This window comes from Aedes albopictus, chromosome 3 (assembly GCF_035046485.1).
Source record: "Aedes albopictus strain Foshan chromosome 3, AalbF5, whole genome shotgun sequence".
In the NCBI taxonomy this organism is placed as follows: domain Eukaryota; kingdom Metazoa; phylum Arthropoda; class Insecta; order Diptera; family Culicidae; genus Aedes; species Aedes albopictus.
The window spans coordinates 198,578,165-198,599,064 of record NC_085138.1 but is presented as its reverse complement, the minus strand read 5'-3'; the positions used below and the strand labels follow the sequence as shown (position 1 = coordinate 198,599,064).

Here is a 20,900-nt window from a genome sequence, read left to right as displayed (position 1 = left end):
GTACCGACCATTTTTTTGGTACCAAAATACCGGTACTGACTGAACCTTGGTACTGGTACTTTCGGTACCGGAAAATCTCTATTATTGGTTATACCAATGCAATGGAAATAAAAAAAAAAACATTTAAAACCAAGAACTTTGACAAACAAACATTTCATATATGCAACCGTTCTGCACATCCAGGATATCATAGCAATTACACTAGTTTACAGCATTTTTGAACTCGGTAAGTTAATGATCATTTTTAGTGTAGAATCATGCCCTGAGTTCGAAAACGCGAAGGAAAAAAATTACAGTAGAGCGGAAATTTTTTCGACTTTCCATACAAGGTTGATGATTTGAAATCGATTTTTGTTCTATTTTTAAGCGAAGTCGCTCACTTCAAACATCTCATTCTCCGTAATCATTGCTCCGATTGAGCTGAAATTTTTACTGTAACTCGCCTACATATGATAGGGTATCGCGCCACTTGGGCGGTGGCTTCTGTATTCGTCTGTTTTCCACTATAACTCAGTCAATTTCGAACCAATTGACTTGAAATGTTGTACACGGGTAGATACTATACCTATCTCAACACATTCCAAAAGTTGTGTTAATTGGTTCAAATTTGACTGAGTTATAGTGGAAAACAGACGAATATAGAAGCCAAGGCCCAAGTGGCGCGATTCCCTATGTCAAATAAACGTCGAGAAAGAATTTTTAAATTGTTTGTTTCTTATTGAAAAAAAAAACACATTTCTTCAAAAAAAATTTGAGAATTTTGCTAAAATTTAAGGAGACTGTCCCTAAAACTCGCCAATATCTTGAATTTCATCAATCTGACACAAAACCTGTATTCAGATGATCGAATGGTATTGTATTCAGCTTTTAATTTATGAAATAAGATTTAAAATTGGTTGAACAAAACGCAGTATATTTGAATTTAAGTAAATTGCATATTTTGAAAAGTTGTAAAGCTCGATTTTGAGCTAAAACTCAAAAACTGTTCTACTTAAAATTTTTTGAAGGTCGGTTTCGAAATCAGCGCTAAAATATGCTTCAATAATTTTGGTCGTTGACAGAAGTTCACGACTTTCGTTTTATTTTGTAAACTTGTGTTATTGGTTTAATGAACACTGAATTTTGGAAATGGATAGCTTCCTTAGATTAAAACTTGTAAGGTTAGGATTTCTTGTTATTTATTCAGTTTTTAGAATCCATTAATAGGATCATCAAGGAAAAATCAGTTAAATCTTTTTCTGTCTTCACCTTGCAGCTATCTAATAGATTATGATTTTGGTAGATGTAAGGTTGTTCCTGTATCATTTTAGAGTGACCAAGATACTGCCTTTTTTATTTAATTTAGTTTTTTCTGGTTAGCTTTTATGTTTTCCCAAAAAGCTAAATTCACAAATGCCTGGTAAGCTGAAGATTTTCTGTGCAAATAGATTACTCTTCATTTTAGTGAAAAATTTCCCAGTACCGGTATTTTACCGGTACTACCGGTACTGTAAGCCTCAGTACCGGTACTCACCAAAAATGGTCGGTACTGCGATCCCTAGTACTAATGTACACTAAGGTGTAATATATAACTGCTTGCTCAGCAACGTATACCGAACAGCATGAAGGTGGCGCTATAAAAATTGTTACAGACATTAAAACCAGTCGAATTATTTGTCCTGAACCATATGTCCGAACATACTTGCAAACAATTACGGAATACTCATGGGGCAAAAAGATTATGGTGTTCCAATATTTTTTTTTATCTGTATTAACGAGATTTTTAGCCCTAGGCTAGTTCATCTCGGAACCCACGCTTTACTTCCCTTCCGAAGGAAAAACTCACATTTTACGAGTTTGTCGAGAGTGGGATTCGATCCCAAGTCCTCGGCGTGATAGTCAAGTGTTCTAACCATCACACCAGGTCCGCTCCACATTCCATTAATCTCATCCTTCATGGACAGATCAAAATCCACAGATTCTGAAAAGTTATCACGATTGGTGTTAACCGAAGTTGTTACTTCAGCCTCATGTACTACTGAACCTTCATAAAACGAGTTTGGGGGTTCTGTTCGAGCAGCTTCTCGAAGTATTCTATGTGACCAATGGATTTACAACTTTGCATCGGATGAGGAACCGGAACGACAACTCCACAAGCGGTCTGTCCGGTAATAGTTCGCATAAAGTTGATTCGTGTTTGGTACTCCTGTGTGCTTGTCCAGGTCCATTTCGAGTCGAGCCAGACGCCGAAATATTGAAAAGACATGCTATGAGTGAATGTTTTATCCACCAGATGGAGCGGAAACTTTGCCGATTTGTGTTTTTAGAAAAGGCAACCATCTTAGTTTTCTCGGGAGAATATTAGATATCCAGCTTGAGAGATCAACTTTCGCCGAGAACCTGGGATCGAATCCCACTCCCGACAAACTCACAAAATGTGAGTTCTTCCTTCGGGAGGGAAGTAAATCGTGGGTCCCGAGATGAACTAGTCTAGGTCTAAAAATCTTGTTAATAAAGATAAAAAAAATGCAGACATCAGCAAATTGTCTTAACGTGCAATTTTCCTTGAGGCAATGATCTATGTCTCTGATATAAAAATTGTAAAAAACAGGGCTTAAACGTATCGCCAGGGGAGTCCCATGTTGCTAACTCGTGAAACTCGTCATTATGAGCAAAACTCATCTGCTTCTCAAACAGCACATATTAAACAAAAAGTTGTTCAAAATTTGTGAAAGGCCACTTTCGTGTAGTTTGTCGGAAAGAATTTCGGCACAAGCTTCCCCTTAATATCCAAAAATACTGAGCCCATTTGCTGCTTCTGAGCAAAGGCAAACTGAATTTCTGAAGAAAGCAACGCAAGACAGTTGTTCGTTTCTTTGCCTCTGCGGAAACCAAATTGTGTATCTGACAACATGCCAATCGATTCAACCCATTTGTTCAGTCGAAAGAGAATCATCCTTTGTAAGTTAAAGTATTTTTCCAGACATTGTTCCAGGGATTCGTTTAAAAATATCTTCATGAAATCCTCTGGGAATTGCTTCAGAACATACTCAACAAATTTCGATATGAGATTTCTATTGAAATTTTTCTAAATATGTGTCAATAAATCCTTGTAGAAATTCCATCAAGGGTTTCTGAGAGAGAGTTTCCAGAAATTTCTTTTGCAACTTTTTCTAGAATTATTTCAGAAAATTTCTTGGGATTCTTTCACATAATCCTGCAGGGATTCATTGAAGAATATATTTTTTGCAATTTCTCATCGTAATAGGCTGTTTTACCTCACGCAAATCTAACAGGAAAAGGCCTACTTTCCCACACTAAATTATCAGTGCTGTAATGGTTCATTACAGTACTGATTTGCGTTGCGTAGTGAACCATTACAGCACTGTTTTCAGTTTTGATCCCCTTCTTGATACTTTCTGGACGCAGGTTTGAAAAATTGTGACAACTGCACAGTATAATCTGCTATGATCAGACTTTCTTAAACATGGCTATGAACATCAGTGTGCAGTTTGATGTAAAAGTTTTGTCAAGTGGTAATTTATGAAATTGCAAAAAATGTTGTACGCATCTCGGTGCAGAACTCGATTTTTACAGCACTCGTCGTACTTATCCAACTCGGCAAGCCTCGTTGGATAAGTGTACAACTCGTGCTGTAAAAATCTTCATTCTGCACCTTGTTGCGTAAACTACTATAGGGATTTCCTTAAGAATTTGATAGACAATTTATTCAATAATTTGTCCAAGTAAGTAGTAAGTAAGTTATCTTTCAGAAGTTCCTCCATGGATTCCGTCTAAAACTTGCTAAAGAATTCCTTCTCAAATATCACTTAAAACTCCTTCAGTAGTTTAAGGATTTTTCATGAATGTCAGTAAGAGATTACCTTAAACTTTTTTGATTTTTTTTTTGATTTTCAGAATTTTCAGAGATTTTTCAGCGATTGCTTCGAAAATTCTTCCAAGGGTCCTTCAGGAATCCCTTAGAAAATGTCGTCAGGAGTAACCAATGAAATGCCTAGGTTTTTTTTTAGGAATTCGTCCTGTGGTTCTTTCAGAAATATTTCCTGGGATTCCTTTGGATATTCCTCCAGGAATTCTTTTAGATATTCATCCACAGATATTTACAGAAGTATTTTATGAAATTACATAAAACATGTTGAAGTTATTCTTCGAGGGTTACCTGAAGGAATTTTTAAAGAAATGTTTAAAAAATCCCGGTAGAAATTTGATTTCATTGAAATAATTTCAGAAACAATCGTTGTAGGAACTATTACAAATGAAAAATAATTAAAACAATTATTGCCTCACGTTGAGAGCCACATTACGAACAAATAATAATCGGGGTACTCACTAAATAAATTAAATTAATGCATAAGCCATGATTTTCTGCTTATTTGAAATGTTTCATCTGACTGTTGAGCACATCTTTGTAAATTGCATACAGTACCAGGAACAAAGAGATCTATCCAATTTGTCTACAACTATTAGAAATATCTTGTGTAACGAACACGACGAAGAAGACAAATTACTCAATTTTTTAAGAAATTGTGAATTGTACGAAAGCATATGAATGTATAACATAAAATAGGGTATATGTTCCATCATTAATCTCACGCTCCCATATTCATCCTATTCGAAAACAGGCGATTACGGCACCGATTGATTCCGTTCTTTTTGTTTTCATGGGTGCTCACTTCTAACAAAAAATACAAAAATAAGAAACAAAACAAACAGCGCTTCAATCCTTTGTTTTTCGTAGGATGAAAATGGGAGCCACATGCTTAAGAAGGGAACCAATACCCTAATTAGATATAGTGCGGAGGTGAACCAAAGCCTCTTGAATAAAGACAAATAATAATAATAAATGTTTCATGATTTTGCGAATGAAATAATCAAAGATTGCCTTGGTGATCGTAACGTTTAATCAGTTTAAGCTGCTGTTAAGTGAATCCCCCTAATGAAACCCTATAAATGCTCTATTGTACTTTCCGTTAAAATAAATAGAACATTACAAATGCACATTAAAATATAATGTCACGATTTCACCTTCACATCACAAAACATAAAAGTGGCCAGTTATCCTCAAAGGAATAACAATTTACGATCACAGGATGACGAAGTTTTATTTATTGATTTTGGTCCATCAGTCAATCCTGGAGTAGTGTTTTGTTTGGCTGATTGCATTTTGTTAGTAGTATTTACTCTGTTTTCATAGCTTGATTTTGTAAATTGGCCATCACGAGACGGGTTTTATTGCAAGACGGCTGCATTTTGATGTCTGTGCTAGGATCCGACTTGCCTGTCTTGCATTTAATAATTATCAGAAATTCTCTGAAAGTATCCAACCACTCTGGTTGCTAGGGCTATACTGCCCCCACTCGCATAACAGTCCCATCTTTGCTGGTTTTCCTATTCATATGGGACTGTTTTACGAGTGGGGGCAGTATATTCCTCCTGAATGATAGAAGAGCCCTACAAATGCACATTGAAATTAGGAGAATATTCACAAGTTCAAATCAAACATTTAACAGATAAAAAAACTGGTAACAGAACTCCTGCAGAAGTTCCTGGGGAATACCTGGAGGAACTCCTGAGATTCGCCACAAAAATTCAGTCAATTCGGCACAGTGGCTTAATTTCAATAACAGAGGTGTTGGAAAAAAATCCTGAGATGACTTTGGAGGAATTTGTAGAAGAATTTTACGAGAATTTTTCGATAAATTCTAGGGAAAAAATCCTGGAGAAGTTTCTGAGAAAATCCCTGATGGCATTTCTGAAGGACAGCTTTGAGGCATTTTTAAATTAAATCATGAAGAAGCTTCTGAAGGAATCCTTGAAATTCTCCGGGAATCCGTGCAGAAATTGCAGACAAAGGTACTAGAGGAAATCTCGAATAAATCTCCAAATGAATTTTTGAAGGATGATTTGGAACAAACCCTAGAAGAACTCCTGGAGATACTTCTGGATTCTTGAAAGAATTTCATGCACAATGTTTGAATGGTATAAGTGGATGAAATCCCCTAATACAATTTCCAGAACTTTTGATGTATTCTTGAAGGTATCGCCAAAAAAATATTTTTTTTAAATATTTTTTTAAGGAATATATAAAGCAATACCTGAACAACTGGAGAATGCTTTGCAGTAATTCCAAGGAGATTTTTTTGAGTTACTCCTGGAGAAACGTTAAGAAATAAATCGTGAAGTGATTTCCAAAAGATCTCCTGAAAGAATCTTTGAAGGGATATTTTAAGGGTCACCGGAAAAAAAATCTGAAAGAATCCCCGAGGGAAGGGTTCTATGATTCTCTAGAGAAGTTTACGATCCCACCCGTGGAGGAATATCTGAGGATCTTCTAGGAAGCCCCTTGGAGAAACTTCCCGTAAAATCTATTTTCTGTAAGAATTTCTGAAGAAACACCTAAAAGAATCACTGGATTAATTCTTAAAAATAACCTAAACAGTATTCCAACAAAAATTTAAAATTTTACCATGACAGCACTGGCCTTAAAACAATAAAAAAATAAGGTCACGCCGATGACGCCGCCGCCGCTGCCTCAAATTACTATTAACGCCGCCGCCGGTGAAAACTGCTTCGGCGCACACGTCTACTCTGGAAGATATCCCTGGAAGAACTTCAGCAGAAATCTCACAAAAAATCCGGGAGATACTGTTGGAAAGTCATCCTGGAAAAACATTAAAAAAAATTGGGATAAATTTTCTGGAAGGAATCCAGTGAAAAGCTGTGAATAAGTATATCGGGAAAATATCTGGAAGAAATCCCGGTAGTTACTCTTGAAGAGATCCCGTAAACTCTGGTTCAAATCTCTGGAAGAAATTTAAAGGAACATCGGAAGAATTTTGGATGGATGATCAATTCAAGGAAGAACTCCGAGAGAAATCGCGGGATAAATTCTGTGAGATACTGCGAAGATTTAAAAGAAGGAATTGCGGTTAAAATCTAAGTAGAAATTCCAGAAGTAATTCAAAAATAAATCTGGGATATAATTTCTGGAGAAATATCTATTCAGAGGAATTTCGGAAATAATTCTGGATAGATTTCAAAGTAAGGCGTGAACGCGTTGCGATCAAAGGAATCTCTTTTAAATATATTTTTTGCATACTAAAAAGGTAGACAATTTGACAGTTCAAACAGGGCAGGGAGAAAATGTTGTATTACTCAGGGTGTCCATCCATCCGGGAAATATGGGAAAAACCCGGGAATTAGAAATCACCGGGAAAAATGCGGGAAAAACACGGGAAATGGTAAAAGGCACCGGGAAAAATCTTTATGGTGTCTTTAAGCAAGTCTTGAGTAGAATTATAAAGCCTGTCCACGTTAAATTTTGGACACCTAAAAACTGCAGAGTCTTGAAAACTGTGTTACAAACTTCAAATAAAACACCACTCAAAAATGAAGTTAAGTTTGTAGAAAAATAGAAAAATATACATTACATATAGAGTAAGGTGGGGCAAAAGTTCGACCTTAGTTGAAAATTCAACTTTTTTCAAGAAATCGAAGCAGATAAAAATAAATGAATACCGTCTGCTGATTCTACTATCCATAAGCTAAAAATTTGCTGAACAAAGTTACGCCAAATGTCTTTTCAATTTTGAGTTACAACACTTTTTGTATGTGTGTGTCTAATTCGAACTCTTGCCCCACCACTGGGGCAAAAGTTCGAATCTAGTGTTTGTGGATTTTCTTTCACCGTAGCACACTTTTTCGACGCTTTGGTAATCTGAATACCTAATATCAATCAATATTTGATGTTGGAACTGAAATACACTTTAAAGTTCCATCTGGATTTTACCCAAATTAGGATTAAATTTACTACACCAAAAATTAGTAGTTTTCCGCCAAATTCAGATGAAACAACATTTTATTTCAACTTTGATCGAATTTTCTCACTAATTCCATCATTTTAGAGATAATATGTACATTTTGCAGAATTTTAGGCTTTTACCTAAAGTTGCTACATGGCTCGAACTCTTGCCCCACAATTCGAACTTTTGCCCCACTATGGGTAAAATATGATATCCAAATTTTTTTGCAAAAAGTTATACATGCTAAAGCATCTTCAAAATATACCTAGTTACGCCCCAAAATAAAATATCGAATTCGAACGCATTACAATTCCATTCCATGCGTTGGAAGGACCATCGCATATTACAATTTTTTGATCAAAAAGCAACATTTTGCCATAACTTTTCGAAATATTGATCAATTTTCATAATTTTTGGAGTGAAAGACTCTTTTTCAAAAAGGCTTCGAACAACCTTGACAACCGAAAGAAATAATTTGAATTGAGCCCAAAAACTTCAAAAGAAACTCTTGCCCCACTCGAACTTTTGCCCCACTTTATTCTAATGTTAGTCTATTGCATCAGTGGAGACATTATAATCATCTGTTCGAAATTTAAAATTTTAGGGTCTATTTTCCATATTTACTTATTCTCACATTCATGCGTTTTTTATCATGTTTTTCATTCTTGAATGTTCCTTATAACATATACTACTGATTCCAATCGAAGAAATTTCTACAAGTATCAGTTTTGTTTAATTATGCACAATAATTCAATATTCATAAAATTTGAACTTTTTCACTCATAGTACAATAGATTTACGTGAATCGCTATTTTTTTGAAAATTCACAACGGTACATCAAAACATGAACATGTTTCGTTACAGAAAGGCTGATGCTTCTTCAAAGCAGCAAATTTTGGTGGTTTTGGATTGAGGTCTAAATTAAAAAGAAAGCAATGACATTTCCATGTTTTGCCGATGGGTTGTTTGCAATAACATCGATTTGGTGTCCGAAATTTAACGTGGACAGGCTTTAGCAACATTAACAGGGTTGCCGGCTGGCTTTTTGTTTTAAACAAGCAGCCTCTCAGGAATTTTAGTGGTTTCTGTTGAATCTCGATAAATTCATGTTGGCGAAATTTTCAAATTTCTGGAAGATTTCTATTCTCTTCTAGGACTATTTGAGTATTGCAAGGAATTTGTAGTAGGATTCTAGCGAAAATACCGAAAAAGTCCATGAGGGCCCTCTCGGATTTCCTGGAGAACTCGGCAAACCTGCAGACGTTACTTGCGGCAATGAGATTTTAACGTTTGAGAAAAAAATTGTGTCAATTCCTGGTAGCATTCTTAGTGGAACCCTATATAATTTTAGTCAGATCCTTTAAATTTGATTCCTTTGACAGAAGTCAAGGAGAAAATTTTTAAAAAATGTCTGACAAAATTGAGAGCGAAATTGTACCTCTCCGCTACAGAGTTTTGGAGGAGGTTTAGGAAAAAATCAAATAAAAATCTGAAGAGTGAGTACAACACAGGAAGTTATAACGAATTTTCTCAAAGAAAGCTACTTCTGATAGACTGTTTGATTTGCTCTTTGATGGATATTCTAACAAATTTCCTGAGTTCAGTAGCAGAATCCTCAAAAGAATCTTCAACGGAATCTGTGAAGAAATATTTTAAAGCTCCGAAAAACTGTGACTTTCTGGAAGCAGCCCATAGAATCCCTGATATGTTTACGGCAATAATATGCAAACACGGCTTTTTAAAAGAAGTTGTAGGTGTATATTTTGGGAGATTTTTTGGCAGAACTCAAGGAGTCCTAAAGGAAGAAATGTAGAACCCAACAAACATTTTTTTCTGTACAGGAGTGGAACAAACTTCCCTTAAGCAAACTTTAGCTTAAGAAACTGTTGTTCAACTAGTTCTGTTACTTGGAAATGCCCTCGAGATGTTATTAGAGACGAATTCAAAAGTTTTTCTATAGAGTTTGGAGAAAATCGAAGATTTTGGATTTAGCAAGGTAAATTGTTTAAAATGACGATGATAGTAAAACAAAAATTTACATCAAGATTATCACAAAAAGTAGCAAATAATTGATACATGATTTTCTTTGAAGACCACATATGCATGTCTCGATGTTTTACATATCAATATCCCTCCCTATCTTGATGGTTTGGTTGGTCCCATTTTATCTTGATATCTCTCTATGTCGATGCGATCTCGTTCGTTTTTGTCCCGAATTTTCTCTCTATGGCCCACTGCATGACTTTATGCTGGCCTGCTTACTCTCACTGAAAATTTGACATTTAAGCGGTGCCGGCACCTCTCAAACGTCAATTTTCATATCCATATGTCGATATGCCCATTTTCACAGGTTACTAGACCTTGTTTCTTAGGTGCAAAACAACCTGGGAAGGCGAAGTGACATCTGTTTGTTGTCGGATTTAAGTCACGGAGGTTTGTTCAATCTAGTATGCATTATAATTTAATTCTTCATTCGATCTCTCCCTATTTCTATAGTCCCTTCAATATCGAGGCATGAGTCGACTGTAGAAAGGACCATTTCAACAGGCTTCCATCCTTAATTTCATGTAAGAAAGGGAAATTAACGTCGATAATTGTAGGGTTATAGTTTTTTCATATCATAATTTTTGAAGTCAGGAAATTTAAAAAAATCGTAGTCTTAGTTGAAATCTATATATATAAAAATGAGTTTGAAGTTCCTTTGAGGCAACAAAACTCAAGAACGGATGAACCGATCAACAAGATTCTTGAACGATTCGGTTCGTATTCGTGGTGGCTGTGTTTATATGTACAAAAAGTTACAAAAATCAACTAGAAAAGTAACAAAATTGATATAGAACTGATTTTCCATGAGCTGGGAAGGAAATTAACACGACCGAAATAAAATCAATCTAGAGTGCGGTGCTATTTTGAGCTCAACAGTTGTCAAACCACCACAAGACGGCAAGACAAAGTTTGCCGGGACAGCTATTGTGTATAAAAATGCACCGAGTAGTATCCTACTACAACAATAATTTGCGTTTCTTTATAACCGGAAAGTTTGTCCATACCCGGGAAAAATCCGGGAATCAGAAAACTGAATTTGAATGGACACCCTGATTACTCTTTTCATGGCCATTTATGTTCAAAGGGTGTTAAATATCGTTTTCGAATCTCTTTAGAGCAGGGATGCCATATGTACAAGAGATAAGGGCTAAACCACTAACTAAGAATACTTAATCATTTTCAACTCTACTAATAAGAACACTCATGCTTATGCATCGAAATTTTTATCCATCAACAAATTTATTGTAAAAGAGTCACGTACCGTGATCCGTCTATTGATTTAAGCCATTTCTTTAAGCGCATCCTAAATGCCGTCACGTAATCGACAGCAAAAAAAATGAAAATTCACAATTCATGCTGTTACCCTCTGCGACATAGATTGGCACACAGGAAAGCCACCTGTCACCAGTCCACCTAGGCTTTGACACCGTGTCGATGTCGCTTCGGCTCAATTGATTTCCATCACCCAAAACGACACGATTTGATTTGGCAGAAAAGTAGAAAGCTTAATTTCCTATCAAAACATTGAATTTATGGGTGTTTTATCATGGGATGGTCGGCCCTCTCTCTCTTTCTCGATTTCTTGGTCTCGTTTTATGTTAATTTGTCCGATGCTAGCCCCATTTTATCCTGGTCGCAACATGGATTTTTTCGTTGTCCTTGAAAGAAAGCTGTTTCGAGTTAGGTGAGTGTGGCTCAGAACACATCAGTTAACACTATAAGGCGCGACGCGAGACAGAACACATTACTTTTAAGAATGGAACACAAATTAAGTTTATGCAATTCAATATCATAACTTCAATATTATGTTTCTCGTTTCAGTATCATAATCACCTACTTTTCCGTATCATTTGCAAGCCAAATGAGTTGTATAATGAAAAATCATTGCACAAATTAGTGCGTACAACTCTTCGTACTGGGCAAGCCTCGTAGTACTCGTGCCGTAAAAATCATCATTTTGCAACTCGTTGCATAAATAACAATATTGCAAACGTTTTGCAACAATTACAGCCCTGTATAAGCTTTTCTCCCCTTTCAGTCGTATCGCGGCTGGAATAGATTCTCTTAGCGAAACGCAAAGGGGATGAATTATAATGAGTGGGACGCTTATGTTGGGGTTTGAAATTAATGGCGCAACGATGTCGCCAGAGAGAAAAACGCTAAGGCAACCTTTTGGGGCGGGAGAGTACAGTAATGATTTGCTGATTATTTATCTGACGGTGCCACCCTTTTCCCACCTTAAAACTAATTCGAGAACCATCAGCACTGAACAGCAAAAAAACGTTATACATTAATTTCTTTAATTGTTTCACTTTAAATTTGTTTCCTTCTTTTTTTTTTATTTCAGATGGTGTCATCGTGCCGGAGGTTGTCGCAGAATCACCCGCCGTAAACGAGGTGGTTCAACAGGCAGTATTGCTCATTCCGGAAAAAGCCTCCTCCTTCAACGTACACCCGGAACGGTTATGTCAGGATCAGTGTTTCTACTGTGGAGGCAAATTTGGCCTCTACGATACGCCGTGTCACATTGCGGCAATGAAATCCAGCGAACGGCAGCAAAACATCCTAGCAAGTGAGTGTACATTTTATACCAGAAATAATGATCTCCACGTATTTTACATATTACGCTGAGTTCAGGATTATAGTAGATGGGAATGCTTCAATACGTACGATCCGTTTCAATTTGAGTTATACATTTGCGCACATGTTACCAAGTTACTGAGCTTAAAAGCTTTGATAAATAAAAATTCCATATAAATCTTTTGGAGAAACTTCTTCGTGAAACGTTTGTTATTTTTTGTATTTAATTGTTTGGTTGAATGTTCAATGCAATTCCATAAAACATTAAAACAATCCTAATGTAGTGCGAATTGGATCTCGTGTCTCTTTCACGCTGGCTGGAGGACTTGGAATTTAATCCCACCTCCGATAAACTGATCAATTTGACCAACAACAAATCGATGCTCAAACATATGTTTTGACTCGATCGAATTTCTATTAGTGTCAAACAGATGTTTACTCTTTAGTGCACCTCTTGTCAAATATTTCACCACGTGTACTGGTGGCACTAGTTATTCTTTCGGAGTCTAGGGCTAAAAATCTCGTTAAAACAGAGAAAAAAAAATCAAATGGTTGTTAATCGTCTTCGTGCATTAGCCAAAGCACACCACGCTGACATAGCGATCGCTCAGCGTGACTGTATTGGTCATAAGGTACACCGGGGCAAGTTGAAACGGGTGGGGCAAGATGAAACACGAAGTTTTTAAACAGATTTCAATACAATTTGGAAATTTATCCTTCTTTAAAAGATTGTTTGAATCAAAAACTATGTGTTATGGCGATCAGACTGTTTATCATCATTAGAAAACATCTTGTTAACCCGCTGTTTCATCTTGTCCCACCCGTTTCAACTTGCCCCGGTGTACCTTAATGACTCCAATGCACGACTAGGGTTAAATAAAGCCTGCGCACTTTAGAATCGGTACACTTTCAACCGGCTGCCGCTCAAAAACGATGTCACTTGGAAAAAAGTGTTGTTAGAAGCAATTGAAGCTTATCTATTGTAGTTTGTAGGAAAAATATAAAATTTGCTGTTTTTATATTTTTAGATGAACTATTGATCTGAATTCGTAAATAGTGCCAGTTTTTTCTACACACATTGAGCAAAAACCAATCATTGTCAGATTCAAGATTTGTGTAGGAATATATAATTACCAAACCCACCAATTACGCAGTATAGAATTGTTGTTGGTATTATGATTGTTGATTAAGGGAGGTAAAATGTTCCATGAGTGTCTTAAAATTTCCAATATAGCTATGGCAAGCCTTTGAAAGGTTTTATGGAAAATCAAAGGCTTGCATAGATATTTAAGATCAACAAAGTTGTTTTCGCATAAACTTTAGTTCGGCAAATACGCATACGGGAAGGATACTATACGAATAGTATTGGTATACAAGAAACCAATGATTTGATGCAGAACAATATAAATAATCGTGGCTCGAAAGCTGTATGGACTATTGCTGAGGAAATTCATTGGATTTGTTTTGATGCGTGAAATATCTAACGATTTTTTTAATAAAACTGAATCTACTCAGAAGTTTTTTATTTGTGATCATAGAATCACATCTATAGTTCCACAATCTATATGGTTTTCAGTGTTTTAGGCTTATTATGAGGAGTTAGCCTTATGACTGTTAATTTCCGACTACTGTGAGGGAAAACTGCTAATAATTCTAAAAATAATCCAGGTTTCGATATGAATTAAGTTGGGCCACTTGAATTGGGGAATTGTAGATCCAAAAAACGATCGCAGGAAATATTTTTTCGTAAAAAGTTAGTTTGAGTAAAATTATGTTTTGAATATAGCGTGAATGGACAATAAGGCTATAAGTTTATTATGGTCTTGTGAACCATATTTGTTGAGAGTTTAATGTCGTAACTTGTTTTGAGCATATGTTTGATAAGTATAATTTTGTTTCTTGTGGAAATATCAGCCCGTAAGCTGTGAAATTTGAAAATATTGACGATCATTGGTTTGTGCAGAATAAAATGGCATGAATTTCACAATCAGGTCAACATTTTATCTTGAAGAAATAAAAACTGATTTTTTCATATTTTTCCTACAAAAAACAATAAATAAGCTTCATTTGCTTCTTACAACATTTTTTTCTAGGTTAAACCGTTTTTGATCTGCAGCCGGTAGAAAACGTACCGATTCTAAAGTGCGCAGGCTTTAGAGTGACTTTGTTCACTTCGTCAATTGAAATTTTTGTTGTTTGGTGGAGTACACAGCAGATTGGCGTAGCTAGATTTTTTTTTTCTGGAGGGGACCCAGAAGGGAGGAGGGTCTGACTTGAGATGACGTTTAAGCGACATGGGTACAGGAATTTGCTAAGAAAGCTCTCCTGAGAATCCCTAAGGAATTCCTCCGTTTGCTTCCGGGATTCCTAATGGGGTTTCTTCAGAAATTCCTCCAAGAATTCCTCCAGGGATTCACCAGGAACTGTTCAGATATACCCTTAGGAATTCCTCTTGGGATTGCTTCCAAAATTTCTCTTGGAGTTTCTTCATGTTTTCCTCCAGGTTCCTCAGAAAAAATAAACTGCAACAGGGATTCCTCCAAGAGTTCCTCTACGTACTCTTTTTAAGAATTCTTCAAAAATATCAGATTTTAGATTTGCTCAGGAATTTTAACGATTCCTTTGGTACTTCCTCCTGGGATATTTTTCAAAAATTCGTCCACGAATTCCATCAGGAATTGCTTCTTGGGTTTCCAAGGATTCCTCAAGGGATTTCTCCAGGAACTCCTTCTGGAATTATTCCAGGTTTCCTCTGGTAATTCCTGTAGGGATTTCTATTTTAAAAAAATGCTACGGAGATTCGTCCAGGAATTCCCCTAGAAATTCCTCTAGAGATACCTCAAGGAATTCCTCCAGGGATTCCTCCTGAAAGTGCTCCAGTGATACTTTAAGGAAATCCTCCAGAAATTTTTCCAGGGATTTTCTCTAGGAATTCCGATTCTTTATGGAATTTATGCAGAGTTTCCTCTAGGAATTCCTTTAGAGATTTCTCAAGGAATATCTCTAGCGATTCCTCCAGGAATCCCTACAGGCATGTCTCTAGGAATTTCTCCAGGGTTTCCTCCAAGCTTCCTCCAAGAATTTCTCCAAGATTTTATTCAGGAACTCCTCTAGGAATACCTTCAAAACTTCCACCAGGATTGTTTTCGGAAATTCCCCCAGGAATTGCTTCAGAAATTGCTACAGTAATTTCTCCAGGAAATTCTTCAGGAATTCTTCCCCGAATTTATCCAGATATTCCTCCAGGAGCTCTTCCTGAAATTCCGCCAGGCATACATACATTTATTTGTTCAACATCATTAAGACAAGACATAATCAACAATAGTACGCCACAATACTCGGTATGTGGCTGCCACTCTCCATCCTCGGTCGCGCCCAATGCTCGCCAAGTCACGCTCCACCTGGTCCGCCCATCGTGCTCTCTGCGCTCCACGCCTTCTTGTGCCAACCGGATCAGTTGCAAACACCAGCTTTGCAGGGTTGTTGTCCGGCATTCTTGCAACATGCCCTGCCCACCGTATCCTTCCGGCTTTGGTCACCTTCTGGATGCTGGGTTCGCCGTAAAGTGCAGCGAGCTCGTGGTTCATCCTTCTCCGCCACACACCGTTCTCCTGCACACCGCCGAAGATCGTTCTTAGCACGCGTCGCTCGAAAACTCCGAGTACTTGTAGGTTCTCCTCGAGCATGTTCCATGTCTCGTGCCCGTAGAGGATCACCGGTCTTATTAGCGTTTTGTACATGGTGCAATTGGTGCGTTGGTGAATCTTTTTCGACCGCAGTTTCTTCTGCAGCCCGTAGTAGGGCCGACTTCCGCTGATGATGCGCCTCCGAATTTCACGGCTCACGTTGTTGTCAGCCGTCAGTAAGGATCCGAGGTAGACGAATTCCTCCACCACCTCGAAAGTGTCCCCGTTTATCGTAACATTACTACCCAGACGGATCCGGTCGTGTTCGGTTCCGCCTACCAGCATGTACTTTGTTTTTGAGGCGTTCACCACCAGTCCGACCTTTGCTGCTTCGCGTTTTAGGCGGGTGTACAGCTCTGCCACCGTTCCAAATGTTCTAGCGATAATGTCCATGTCGTTCATGAAAATCGTTCCCCGGCTGTTCCGCCAGGCATTCCTCCTGGATTTCATCCAGGCATTTCTCCTGAGACTCCTCCAGGAATTCTCCCAAGAGTTCTTCCATGAATTAGTCCAGGTATTTCTTCAGAAATTCCTCTTGGAATTGATGCAGGTATTTTTCGGAAAGTCCTACAGTAATTCCTCCAGGAAATCCTCCAAGTATTCCTTCAGAAAAAAATCAGAAATTCCAACAGAAATTTTCCAAGGATTCCACCAGAAATTCTTCCAGGGTTTCCTCCAGGAATTTCACCTCCAGAGAATTCTACAGGGGTTCTTCCAGGGCTTCCTGCAGTGATTTACCAGGAATTCCTTTACTGATTCCTCTAAGGAGTCTTCCAGAGATTCCTCCAGCAACTCCTCCAGAAATTCCTCCTAGGATTCCTCCAGGAATTCCTTCAATGATTCTTCCTCCAGAAGTTTCTCTAGGTGTTACTTCAGAAATTTTTCTATGGATTCCTCGAGGAATTCCTCTAGAGATTCCTCCAAGAATTCTTTCAGGGATTTCTCCAGGAATTCTGCCATCGATAGTTTAACGGAATTTCCCCAAGAATTCATCTAGGGATTTCTCCAGAAATTCCTTCACGCATTCTTCTACGCAGGTTCCTCTAGAAATTGTTTCAGGGAATCCTCCAGGGATTTTTCCAAGAATTTCCCCAGAATTTTCTCCAAGGACTCCTCCAAGAATCCTAGAAAGGTTTCTTCAGAAATTCCTCAAGGTATTCCTCCCAGGATTCTTCTTGGGAATCATCCAGGAATTTATCCAGGGATTCCAGAGGTTTTTTGGGACCAATCCTATGAAAACTATCATTTAGATTTCATTTCTCGGCGATTTAAAAAGGAGTACAAAACATTGCTACGTACATAATTCTAGTTATACCATATTTCCAAACAAAACTATCAGAGTAGATTACTTAAACCATTTTGGACAATGATCTTGTTAAGAGTAGATGTTGAACATATTCTCCAATAACTATCAACTTAAACACATACTATGTCACATAAATGTCTATTATAGATCTATGTTTCTCAGTTTAAGACAGTTGTTTTAAGATTTTTTTTATCTAATTTTCATATATAAAGTCATGAAATACTTCTGGGAGGGAGGGGGTTGGGCCTCCCAGGTCCCCCTCTAGCTACGCCAAGAAGTCCCAAGAAGATTTCACTCATGTTTAATTTCAGTAATTTACTTGTTCTTCTTCGAAGAATTAAAGGCAGAACTCTTAGTAGGATACCAGTGTAACACTCTTTTAACCCTTAAAGGCGCACGACAATAAAAACTGATTTAAAAAATAAATTAATAATTAATAATAAAAGTGAAGGTCAATTATTTTGGAGCGTTTTTGGGTACCGTCGTTGGGGGTGAGAATGGGTCAAAAAAGGATACTCAATCATTGTTCATTATATAACTAATGCAATTGAAGTCGGAATAACTTTTTATTTGGTATGTATACTCTTCTATGTGGTAATGATAGTTCAGCAAGAAAGTACTACATTATATGTATTGCTTACTAAACTACACATGAATGAAAATTGACCCAATCTCACTCCTTAGAGGGGGTGAGAATGGGTCAAAGTATTCGAAGTCGGCTATCTAAGAATATATGTTAATTTTATGGATCATATCTAGTAAATCTAAGTAAAATATAATGTAACTATGACGAATAAAAACTTAGGTAATTTTAAAAGATGATTAATCCACCTAAAAGGGTTAATACTACCGAAAAAATGGTTGAAATTTGATAAAATAACGTTTGTATGGTGTATCGCCGTTTTTAGCCACCATAATCATCCTCATTTAAAGTTTCAACCGTCATGAGAGGAAAGGGATTACATTGAGGGAGAGGCGCATTGAAAGACTGATTAAAAAAACAACAATATATTGTTAGTATGCATAAGAAATGTTTAACCGTGTTTAACCAAACCTTTCGTTATAAACTCTTATGTACATGATCGTCGACCTCTATATTGCCATAGCAAATCATTTCATCTCAAGATAGAGGGTCGTTCAAATATTATGTTACACAACATTTCACATTACTCGACCCTCTTTTGCAAAAACATTTAAACGTTTTTTTTAAATAAATTTTTTATGAGCCCTAGCACAACGGTAGACTTATTCTTCTTTCTTTAGCATTTTTATAAATGATCCTCGCTTGACACTTCTTTAACATATTTTCAAGAAAAAAAAAGTGCTTTAATGAAGATACGGTAAACATGACATAACTCTAACGTCAAATGGGGACTGATTAGCAAGTTGAATTTTTAGTTAAGGTTATGTACACCGGATAACTTGCTTGACCCAATCTCACCCCCATCTATATATATAAAAATGAGTTTGAAGACCCTTTGAGGCAACAAAACTCAAGAACGGCTGAACCGATCGTGATGTTTTTTGCACGGTTTGATTCGTATTCATGGTGGCTGTGTTTATAAGTAAAAAAAAAGTTATGAAAATGAACTGAAAAAGTAAGAAAATTTATAAAGAACTGATTTTGCATAACCGGGGAAGAAAATCAACACGATCGAAATGCCACTAATCTAGAGTGCCATGCTGCAATGACCTTAACAATTGTCAAACCACCACAAATTGGCAAGACAAAGTTTGCCGGGACAGCTAGTTCTTAATATTTAGACATAGGGTCGAAAATATTAAATTTTTAAATAAAAAGTGCATTGACAGCCCGCGTTTTTTGTTGCATCAACCAGGTAATACCTACAGCTAACCACTTATAAGAAAATTTATGGTTAGGTACATGTGTGAAATATTACGGAGGAGAAATTTTTCCAGAGTGATTTACTAGTAGTTTTATCATATAAGTTTAGCCACAAATTTAACTAAAAACGATTATTGCTAAACATCTTATTCTGCATCATGACGTATAAAAACATCTTCTCTTTGAAATAATATAAAGTTTTTAATGTAAATTGGCGATGGTTAATGAGCTATTTCAAATCTTATGTTTCTCCGTTTTGACCCAATCTCACCCCCCAGACCCATTGTCACCCCCATCGACGGTATGTTGTTTTAAAACAACATTGCGCTTTTAAGGGTTAACCCTTTATAAGGCCGAGAGAACCAGGCACGGAATCAACTTCCGTTCTCCATTGGAATATAAAGTACATGTGGTGTAATGAACAAAAACGTTTTTATTTTCAAAAAAATCGATGGTCGATTTTGTATGAAAAAAATTGGTCTAAATTTTAACTTTTTGTCAACAAAGTTTAAAATGTTGAATTTCAAATAACTCAACGTACATATGTACAGATGGGTAAATTATTGGTTAAATTGGGAAAAAATCCACAGCTCAGGTGAGATTTGAACTCACGACCCTTATTCGCTAGACAAGTGCTTTTACCAACTAAGCTACCGAGCCAATAAATGACCCGGCAACTTAGTTGTCATAAGGTTCAATTCTAATCTCATCGATCTATATCATCTTCCCCTAAACCGCAAATATAACCATCTCTGTTGTACATATGTACGAAGAGCGAATGCGATTTGTTTATTGTTTGAAACTGTTTGCCTATCGTACAGGCACCGCTTCCCCAACCACTTGTAGAGGAAGAACAATGCTACCTGGAAGGCGATCAAACGCGTCGTTCGCATTCTGTTTGATACGACGGATAACTACGTAGAGGTAGATGCTCGAAAACAAGGTGCAAATTTTCGGTAATACCAATCCGTGGGGTCAATTTCAAATAACTCAACTTACATATGTACAGATGGGTAAATTATTGGTTAAATTGGGAAAAAATCCACAGCTCAGGTGAGATTTGAATTCACGACCCTTATTCGCTAGACAAGTGCTTTAAAATGTTGTTATTTTATGAAGCGTGTATCACTCTTGCTGATTTTTTGACAGGTTATTGCCCTAATAATCATGAGTTACATGTGTGGATTTGAACTCGATTGGTCAATTATTTTCGACGATATGGCAATTTTAGTACATGCCCATTTATTATAGTACATTTTTTCAAAAGGCTGAGTTTCTAAAAGTAATGAAGCAATCAAGTTGAAATGTTGTCCACAAGTAAAAAAAACATAGGCCTTTCATTCTTCATCATTCGATTTTCAATTCACTCACCACAGAAGAAGTTCGAGCTTATAAACCTTTATGCACTCAAAAATGGCAGTTTTTTTAGAGACATTTTGTTCTAAAAAAGCCCATTCATATTTTTTATGACTCAAAAAAAAATCATGAGTGTTCACAAAGGCCTAATGTGTCCATCAGTAAAAACAGAAGTTGTAAGAAAATTCTAAATGAACAGAAAAAATATGTGTATATGGTGGCAATATAATTGCCACTGCCTTATAAAGGGTTAAGGAAAATTAGACATTTTTTTTTCT

The 20,900-nt window shown here is 36.8% G+C and overlaps 1 protein-coding gene across 3 annotated transcripts in view; it reads left to right on the top strand.

Moving 5' to 3' along the window:
- LOC109404438 (uncharacterized) overlaps nucleotides 1–20,900 on the top strand; it is a 108,071-nt gene that overhangs the window by 75,834 nt on the left and 11,337 nt on the right. For all 3 annotated transcript variants that reach the window (XM_062858394.1, XM_062858395.1, XM_029863216.2), the window contains exon 4: nucleotides 12,196–12,420. In XM_062858394.1, coding sequence (XP_062714378.1) covers nucleotides 12,196–12,420 — 225 coding nt within the window. The remainder of the gene's footprint in view (nucleotides 1–12,195; nucleotides 12,421–20,900) is intronic.